This window comes from Brachycentrus maculatus, unplaced genomic scaffold (assembly GCF_059751285.1).
Source record: "Brachycentrus maculatus isolate JH-2025_06_01 unplaced genomic scaffold, ASM5975128v1 h1tg000265l, whole genome shotgun sequence".
NCBI lineage: Eukaryota > Metazoa > Arthropoda > Insecta > Trichoptera > Brachycentridae > Brachycentrus > Brachycentrus maculatus.
Window position 1 is genome coordinate 27,901 of NW_028281016.1, and position 10,712 is coordinate 38,612.

The 10,712-nt window shown below is 33.3% G+C and overlaps 1 protein-coding gene across 1 annotated transcript; it reads right to left on the bottom strand.

Moving 5' to 3' along the window:
- Positions 1-2,514: 2,514 nt before the first annotated feature.
- LOC148305688 (histone-lysine N-methyltransferase SETMAR-like) lies at positions 2,515-6,058 on the bottom strand. The gene has a single exon (XM_088266304.1). It carries the CDS (start codon positions 5,952-5,954, stop codon positions 5,112-5,114), a length of 843 nt encoding a protein of 280 aa, XP_088122430.1. The 5' UTR covers positions 5,955-6,058; the 3' UTR covers positions 2,515-5,111.
- Positions 6,059-10,712: the final 4,654 nt, after the last annotated feature.

The window sequence follows — 10,712 nt, forward strand, 5'->3', positions numbered from 1 at the left end:
TAACCACGGGACCACAACGCGACACTAAGATCTAGGAATTTCTCGGAGATAAAATAAACAGCGGACGTCCACGGACTGCTTCTAAGTTAGTACATACAAATTAATACATCTAATAAATGTAGATACCCTCAAGAATGAGACAATGGTTATGTGGGATGGCGGGCACATGCCACGCAATCACCATTACGCTATAATATTATGTATGTAGGTACCCGCGTAATCATGTAAATTGACCAGACTTGCAACACCACGGCGGCCATCTTGTGTCTCGGCTTCCGCCGGAAACGCGCGCCATCTTCAATCAATCCCAATTCCCGCCAAAAATGACGTGCCCCAGAACGATAACGTCGACTCACTGAATTTAATCGCGGTCCTAGCCATGCGTTAATTACACACCATTGAAAAAACGAGCCTAGGATTTTATTTTGAATCTTCCCCTTTTGAAAAAAATCGTGTACGTAATATGGATCAATTAAATCGTCGCCTCCGTGGCGTAATGATTAGCGTGTGTAGCTACTATGATGGAGGTCCCAAGTTCGATTCACAGGGAGGGAAATAAAGATTAGTGATTTATTTATTGACTTGGCGTTTAATTTGTAGAACTCCATTTTAATTTATGTATTAATTTTAACTCAAACACAGATTTTTTGAGTCTACTAAGTTGTATTTTATTAACAAAAAACACATAAAAAATTATATTGTGACAATTGTTTCGCCTTGTTAGGGCATTATCAAACGAATGTGAAGATCAAATGGACTACGGTCCTTATGTAGCTATACAATTCTATGTGACAGTTTTAACATGTGCAGCAATAATTTATGGGAGACAACAGTTGTCACAATATAATTTTTTATGTGTTTTTTGTTAATAAAATACAACTTAGTAGACTCAAAAAATCTGTGTTTGAGTTAAAATTAATACATAAATTAGTGATTTACACTCAAATTTTTATGTAATTTTTTTTAAGTAATACCCGGCAAACGTCTATTTTAGTTGCTTGTCTGCAGGTAGGATAGTAAGGATATGGAAAGCAAATGTGAAAAATACATCACAAACACCCAGACCAATTGAAAATAAATCTTTCTTGAATTTATTTTGCAATTGGCGGAAATCGAATCGCAGTCGAGCGTCTACCCAATTACACTACGGCGCCTGTCAATATAACCCTGGACTGTTCCCTGAAACGCAGAAGTAATCACCTTGCCTTCATGTAAGTAACGATCAAAAGAACACTGCGTCAATACGATGCAGTGCCCTATACACCGTTGGGTGCGGATAAGGGTTAGAAGAAGAAGAGTTTAATACCACAATTTTTCTTTTTGAGGGGGGTGGAGGAGTATTTGAGGCATTCAATCCAGGGCCGCCTTAGGATTGTAGGTACATATAACTAACTAACCATCAAGCTGCTTCCCGCAGGGGCAGGCAAAGAAAATAGAGTGCCACAGCAAATCTCAATTTACAACATTTTGAGTGTGTCCAAATACTTGTTCACAAAATCTGGATTATCTCCAATTACAGGAGTTATTTTGAAAATAACTCTTTTATTTGTATGTTAACTTCCAAGAATTTGAGTAGTGTGGTTGTCAATAATGGGTAGAATTGGTGAATGTTACAGGTATGTAAAGTAATCACTTAAACCAGCCTATGACGGTCGTCAGCCCCGTAAATGCCCAGACTTCCATATTCTTTTTCATCTTTGACGAGATGTCAAAAATAATATGAAAATAACTCCTGTAATTGGAGATAATCCAAATTTTGTCAACAAGTATTTGGACACACTCAAAATGTTGTAAATAAATTATCTGGTGAAATTATAAGCTTCAATGATAAAAATGAAAATGGTAATCTCTGGCGTTTCTCATGTGTATGATTATAATCCAGGATTCGGACCTCACATACTAATATAAGAGCTTCTGCTTGATAAAAAGCCTCTTTACATCCCACCAATAGATGTCTCTAATGAAGTTCTAGTGATTCAAGAACAAGGTTCCTAAATTGGTTCATATATATAAATCTGAATTTAATTCTCAAAACTGTTATACAAATTGTTGGCATAATATGTTATAAAGATATATATCAGCAGATGTCAATCCTTTCGCAGGATCTTCTTGATGTGGCTTGCTTGATTATCAAATATTTTACATTTAAACTAATTAATTAACCATCACGCCGCTTCTCCGTAGGGGTAGGCTGAGAGAACAAAATGCCATACTAGTCTGTATTTGGAAGCAATCGTCGCCTCTTCTGCATTAAAGCATCTCTTCATACATACCCGTCGATTATCCCAAATTCCTGATCTGACACACACACTTCAAGTATTTGAAATGTTTTACCATGCCAAGTTTTCCTCGGTCTTCCTTTGCTTCTATTGCCGGCCATATTCGAATCATAAATATGGTTAGTAATAGAAGCAGAGAAGAACTTATAAATTATAATAAAAGAAAGTTTAAAAAATAAAAATTATATTTATTAAACTTTTGACATAATATGTTACATGTACATGGTATAAACAACTAAGATAATACTGCGTATATATGATGCGGTGCCCCATGTAATATTGGGGTACGGATGAGGGTTTGAATGAATGGGTGAATGAATTACTTACTTCATTCAATAAATGAAAAAAAAATGGGTTCAATATTTTTATCAGCATTGATGGATTTACCCATCACATCAGAGTTTTTTTATAACATATTTTTTGTAGTTTTATTTTATTTTATTTTATTCAGGAATCAAACAGCATAACAAAAAAAAATTAGTAAATACTCAAATAGTACGATACAAATGACATTTTAAAATATGGTTAGTTCAGTCGGTAAAGCATGTAAATAGCTGATAAATTATTTAATTTTGTTGTATCATCAATAGATGGCGTTGGTAGTTCAAATCCCGACATAATCTGGAAATATTTGAGAAATAATCACTATGCCCCAGACGGTGGACCACACGCCATCTGACCTGATATTTTATGGCCCCACAGTTGGGGCAGTATGCACGGAGAGGTTGAACAATATACAAATTCTTAAAATAAAATTTCTCGTATAAAAGTTGTATATCATATTAAAGTGACTGGATTTATTAGCAATGTAAGTTATTTACAATCATGTGAAAACATGAGGAAATAAGTTTTTTCTTGGGTAGAGACTGTAGAAATATAATATATGAATAACATGAGCTCAGAGTGAAGGATATCACTGCTAAATAGGAAAGGAAATAGTATGTAATAGGAAAATAAGTTTAGAAGAAAGGAGTTCAAAAGAAAGAAAGGGGTAGGATAGAAGTACGAGCTATTGCACCTAATCATAAAAGGCAAAAAAGAGGGTCGAGGAGGTGTAGGCAGAAGGCAGATCTCCTGGCTCTGAAATACACAAGATTGGACGGGGATCAGGACTGTCGAGGCACTGTTTAGAGCTGCCCAAGATAAGGACAATTTCTCTCAAGTGATAGTTGCCGTCAGGGGGACAGACATGACACGAAAAGAAGAATAATAGCAACGGCTAGGGGAGACAGAAATCCATTCCGTCACTCGTACCAGCTTGTATATGTGGGAAATACAAGCCGCAAGGAATTTATTTAAGACTCTAGAGGTCAAAAGACGTGTAATTTACAATCCGGATAACACTGCACTGATTTAGGGGTACAAGCAACAATGGGCGTTAATAAAGGATTAAGAAGAAGTTTGGCTGTAGGTGTTTGAGGTGTAGTGCTACAGGCGCATGTGCATTATTTTTTTAAAAGAGATACATTTGTGTTTTTATAATTTACACAAATATTTCAATTTCATACTATTTCTGTGAGCCTAAGTGGCTCATTATTAGAAATAGGTATCAAATTGTGGTAGAGTGGGTTCGAACCGAGAAACTTTGACTTAAGAGTCCGCGACACTAACCACGGGACCACAACCCGACACCGGGGATTCATTGGTCGGAACATTTAGAGAAACTAAGAGGTATCAAGCAGAGCTGGGGAGTCTAGATCTTACTAAATAAAGTAATACAACAGCGAGCAAAATGGATGGGCCATAATATAAGACACCCAGGCCTGCTTCTTACGATTGCAGAGGGTATGTAAGAAGATATAAACTACAGAATACGACCAAGTTTAAACTACATTGATAAAATCATCTCCGACATGCGCTCTAGCGGATATGTGGAATTGGATGCAGAGGATAGAGACGGGTGGAGAATGACCATGAAAGAAGCAAATCAATCATCATTCAGTTTGCGACACGGGAAAAAGAAAGAAGAAGTGGAGTTGAGACAAGTCCCAAGAAGACACATAAGAGCATCAACCCCTAAAGTCTCTTCTTCCAACCCTGAGGATTACGGCTTAGGATTACGGCGCCGCTAAAGACCATTCATTGACTGTACTCAGCGGAATTTAGAGATGCTGGACTGCCCTGGGAGCAAGCTGAGGAAACAGTGTGTGTTTTTATATACCTGTGACAGATAAAAATATAAATATATTTTTTATTTTAAATCTTTTTATTATTTATATACATTTATTTAAATCACAATTTATACACTATTAAAACCTTTTTTTTTTTGCAGAGTTCCACCAAGCCACTTTGTGTATCTTGTCGGTGGAGTTCTTTTATAATACATTTTTTATTGTTTTTAACGATTTTAACCTAATATAGACACAAAAAAGAGAAAAAAAATTAAGAATATAAACATTTTACAATTTTCATAAAATTAACTCTTGATCATTTACCCATTCTTTTATTTTGTCTTTGTTCCATATCTTATTTTGACCTCCAACATCCGTCGGCAACAAATTGAAAATGTTCGGAACGATATATTGCAGTGTTCGATTCCCATATTTATTGTTAATACTTGGGACTATCAAACCTTCGTTGTGTGTAAATCGTGTATCATGGTTGTGTACTAAAGGATTTCGATATTTTTGTCTAGTTTGTTGTTCAACGATGATACTCATCCACAATATTCCGCGTACCGGCAGTAATTTTAAATGTTTATATATCAAGATTGGATTGTCCCTTTGATTATATATATGACTGGGCACAATTTTTTTTATTATGGAATATTTTGTAGGTATATGCTCCACCTGGGAAGGGATCATGGATAAAGAAAAAGAAGAATTAGATTTTTCAATCGTAAGATTCACTGGGTAGCCATTTCCGGCACTGCTTACTTCCACAGAGGCATTCTATTCTATGTTCTGTTTTTTCATCACGAAATACTGGTTTAGACTTGGAACCGTAATCAAATGTCAGTTCTGTACCAATATCTATATTATCCACGGCAAAAAAACACAACTTTGGTATTAGACTGTCAACCCTGATTGGCAAAATAGCACAATTCGGCTCACAACTGTGGTTGAGATATCTACCAATGTTGCCAAACTTACTCGGATCGATAAAAGTCTGAATTTTACTATTTCCGGAATGTTCATTAATACAAATTATATAATTCATCAGGTTATTATTTTTATTGAATAAACTACGTTCAACTGCTTCTGTTTTTGTCAAAATTTCACCGGCATATTCACAAATAAAACCGCCTTTAGGTATAAAGCATTTTGTGTAAAGTCCAAAACCTTTGCAACCAATTGTTTTATAAACCACGGAACAATTTAACACTTCTAAATTTTTCCTAGGACCAAACTGTACCAGCCTGTTGTGGCAATCAACACTGCAGGAACATAATTGGTTGCACTCCAGTATAGGTTTATCCCTTGTCAATGTATCGTTGGTTGCCACTAGTTCAGAACATCGATTTTCATAATTTACGTCTTGATTCACAAGACAATTACAGAACTCTTTATTTGCACAAGAATCAATGCAAACGCAGTGCACAATTTGTTGGCAATTATAATCGGAATGAATTTTTATACTGTCAGGGTCGGTATCTTTTAGTTTGCCAGGGATATTTTCAAGGATGTAAAACACATCTTCATCCAAGTGACTGTAATTATCTGTATTATCAAACATTTTATTCAAAGATATACTAATGATCACAGTTAAATAAGTTGTATCATTATATATTAATAAACATCCTACAACATAACCAAAAACATACAATATTTTGACAGTGACAGATGACTGATGATATTGCCATATAAATAAAAAAAAATATCTTTAGAAAGTACCTACCTGACTTATATCAAAATAATATTGGACAAAATAAGTAGATTTAAAACTCTTGTACACATTTCAAGCAGAAAAATATTTTTTTAGGTAAAAACATCCGCAATTGAAACCAAACATTATATTGAGAGAAAAAAAAATTTTACTTAATTTCTTTTTTTGATACGGCAACACAATAATGCCGCCATTTCATAGGTACTTATTTTATTCATCTATGGTTTTTCTTAAGTTGGATAAGTTTGGAATTAGTTCGAATGTGTGTACAAAGATGTCGCTATAAATGAATTTTTATACTTATAAAAATTTAAAAAAATATGGAATTTTAAAATATTGATTTCTGTTTTTTTTTTTCAGGATTTCACACATACATAGTCAAAGGTTTCTTCTTACCTGCTAATATTAAGCATATAGCAGAATGCCTAGGAGTCTTCAAAGAAAAACGTGAATTTTGTTGTCATATGAACCATAACAACTGGTTTCAAACCTAATGAATGAAAATGAAGCATGAAGTTAGCATAAAAAGGATGAAAGTAAGACTCTCAGACGAATGTGCGGCAAAACGATGTATGATAGGTCTTCGAATGGTGAAAAAATAAGGAAAGAATGCAAGGTTGAGATGAGCATTATCGACAAAATTAAGAAAGTTGTGTTTAAATGGTTTAGGCATAGAAAACGAATGAGTGAGGAAAGAATAGTGAAACTAATTTATGAGGCGAGTGTGGTTGGTGACAGGGAAGACCGAGGGAAACTTGGCATGATAAAGTATGTACTTAAAATGATTAGGTCAGGAGTCGGAATAATAGGCGGGTATGCATGAGGAGATGCATGAATGTAGAAAAGGCGAAGATTGTTTACAAAGACAGATTGGGGCGGCATTTAATTCTCACTGCATACCCCACGCGGGGAAGCGGCGTGATAGTTTGTTGTTTAGTTAGTCACATGAACCATATATACAACTTAGTAAAATTTTAGTAATGTGGCTGTCAATCATGTGAGGAATAAGTTGAATTAATGGAACACTTTAACCAGCCAATGAGCCCTGTAAATATCCAGGCCTCCATAGTATTTCGATGGTCACCGGATGGATACGATAATTTGTATTTATTTTGTAAAGATCGTGACCACTTTCTGTACGCAGGCAATTCATTATTTTGTTTATTATCACCTAGGTATCTAGGCAAAAGGCGGATCTGTCCAACGCCTCGGAATTTGCGGTCTGTGGGAATACCTTTCAAGATTTACCCAAACACATCGTACAAAACCAGTTTAAGAAAAGTAAGTATGATGTAATTTACATAATTTGAAAATCAAATACGCATCACGTATGTCATATTATTTAAATAGACGTGAATACTTCGTTAGCGCTGCCGTACACGTCAGTCTTTCGAATTCGGAATTACGAATACACGAAGATCATTCGAAAAGTGTTTCCGCACACGTTAATTTTCCTATCGGAAAAGCGACGAGTGCGGCAACGCTTAAAGGTAGGTACTAGGTACTAGCTCAACACGTATTTTATTTTATTTATTCAGGTGGTCTTATATAGGTACCTACCTACATAATCAAACAAATTATTGACTAAAACTGACATTTTCATCAATTTGTTTTGGTTACTATTTACATATAATTTTCAATACTTTTCACTTTACTTGTAACTCCTATTCGCTTCCAATGGCGCAAAGGGCACTGTATCGAATCTACGCAGTGTTTACCTTGATTGTTATTTGCGTGAAGGCAGGGCAATCGGTTTTGCGTTAAAAGTATCATTCCAGGGTGATATTAAATTAATATTACGATGAAAAATCATATATTTTTACGTGAGCTCGTAGGGCAACGAACCTGGTACCTCCTGCACGGTAGCCAAAGGCCGTAACCACTGTATTACGGAGACGGACAGTATAACATTTAATGTTAAGTATTATATTTAAAAATAAGGATGTTAAATGGGAATTTAAGGCTAAGTTGGAGACGTTTATGAAAAAAAATACTTTATATATATATATATATATATATATATATATATATATATATATATATATATATATATATATATATATATATATATATATATATATATATATATATATATATATATATATATATATATATATATATATATATATATATATATATATATATATATATATATATATATATATATATATATATATATATATATATATATATATATATATATATATATATATATATATATATATATATATATATATATATATATATATATATATATATATATATATATATATATATATATATATATATATATATATATATATATATATATATATATATATATATATATATATATATATATATATATATATATATATATATATATATATATATATATATATATATATATATATATATATATATATATATATATATATATATATATGTATATATATCATACCGGACTAACTCGTATTGCACCCTTTAGAGTCATGTCAGATGTATATAATTAATTTATTGTACATACGTGTATGTAAATAAATTGTTGACTCATGGTTAATTTTCTACGGGCGATAAAATTATTTTTGTTGATTTTATTAAGAGCCTTGTCATACCATTAAATCCCAAACACATGGAATTTCCCAAGTCAATTGTATGTGAATCTAATAGAGTACATACCTGTCGCAATAACTTTCCGAGTTCCCCCACAACCAATTGAGTCTAAAGCTCAAAACTTATTCTTAAACGCTTTTAATGTTATTTATTCATTTATTTAAACTTTATGTACAGAAAAGAAATAAGTAAACTGGCAGGCTTATAGCTAAAATGCAATATTTTCCAACCATCCATATCGACTAGTGATATTGATCAAAACGTTTGATACCATATATATAGCTGTTTGCAATCAGAGGGTAGATAGTACCTGAACATTTAAAGAAACATAAATTACAAATTGACATTTCAGAAAACATAAAATACAAAATATGATAATAAGGAGAGCAAAGGAAAAAGGGAGTTAAGGGAATGAGGTAGAGGGAAAAACTAAGGGAAGAGGTTTGATGGGAAGTTAGGATTCTAATAATAAATAGTAATGTCTCAGACGTTTCTTAAAAGTTATAAGAGAAGGTGCATTTTTTACAAGGAAAGGTAATTCATTCCATAACAGTAGTTGTAAAAAGGAGCACATGAAGATCGAGAATAACTTGGCGTGATCAAGGGTGTCAAATATTTCGGCTTGATCAGATCAGGAGTCGGAATAATCGCATAATCGCGGAATGAGTGCAAGAATGTTTTATTCTCTCCCTGCCTAACCCTGTTGGGAAGCGACGTGATGGTAAGTTACCTTTTTTGAGCTATCTACCATATAATATCTTAAGGATTCTAATGATAAATAGTAATGTCTCATGTAATATTAATATACAGCGTATCAATATGCTGTATTTAGGATTTTAAAAATTTTCTTTGGCACAAAGTATTATATTTATTCTTCCGCGAGTGTCATGTCAGATCTTCCTGATGTCGCGTACCTCTAGAGGAACTCAATTTCTTGACTTCTTCTGTGCAGTAAGTGTCATCACTAGAGAGTAAATGTCCTTGTCTTGGGCAGCTCTAAACAGCGCCTCGACGGTCCTGATCCATCTTCTTCTTCTTCTTTTTGATGGCTTTTCACCCTTCTTGGGTGTTATAGCCAGTGTCGAGTTATTCTTTATTTCCACTTTTTACATTTGACTTATAAGTGTTAGTATTCCTGTTAGTGGGGTTAGTTTTATTAGTAATGTTAGTTTGTTTAGTGAGTTATTTTAGTAAGTCATCATACACCTTTACAAATTTATACAATTAATTTTAAGATATTTACAAATTATTTTACAAACAAGTTTGTTAGGGGAGGTTAATAAGGTTAAGATTTTGGTGGGAAATGGAAAGTTTATGCTGGAGAGGTCTGAAAGGAGGTCCTGATCCTCGTTTAATCTCGTATATTCCGGAGCCAGTATGTCATTGGTCAAGCGATGACCGATTATCAGATTTAACGAATGGGCCAAAACCTCCCATAAATAAAATAAAATAATAATACTTTTTTTTTCATCTCAATGATGGATGAAGAAGAATTTCATCTCAATGATTTTTAAATCGAGCCTGCGATAGTGCAATGTAATGCTTAATGAAATAGACATCAATAATGGTTCTTTTAATATTGTTGATGTCTATTCGACTAGTTGATGAAGAAAAATTCTATGATTTGATGAAAAAAAAAATCTATTGTGTAATGTAAGTTTATTATATAAATATACTTTTATGTACACGACAGTTAACTAACTAACTAACTAACCATCACGCCGCTTCCCCGCAGGGGTAGGCAGAGAGAATAGAGCGCCACACCACTCTGTCCTTGCAAACATTCTTCACCTCTTCCACGTTCATGCATCTCCTCATACATACCCGCCGATTGTTACGACTCCTAACCTGACCACTTTCAAGTATTACACGACAGTTTATTTTTATTTTTAGATTACTTAAGTGAAAACCTCTAATTGGGATGTTATTTTATTAATTTTATTATATTATGTTATTTTTGTTAAATATTCTGTTGGTTTTCCAATAAAAAAAATATATAATAAAAAATCAAAAAAT

Excerpts from the sequence above, each read along its gene's own strand:
- LOC148305688 (XM_088266304.1), bottom strand. The coding sequence starts at position 5,954 with ATGTTTGATAATACAGATAATTACAGTCACTTGGATGAAGATGTGTTT.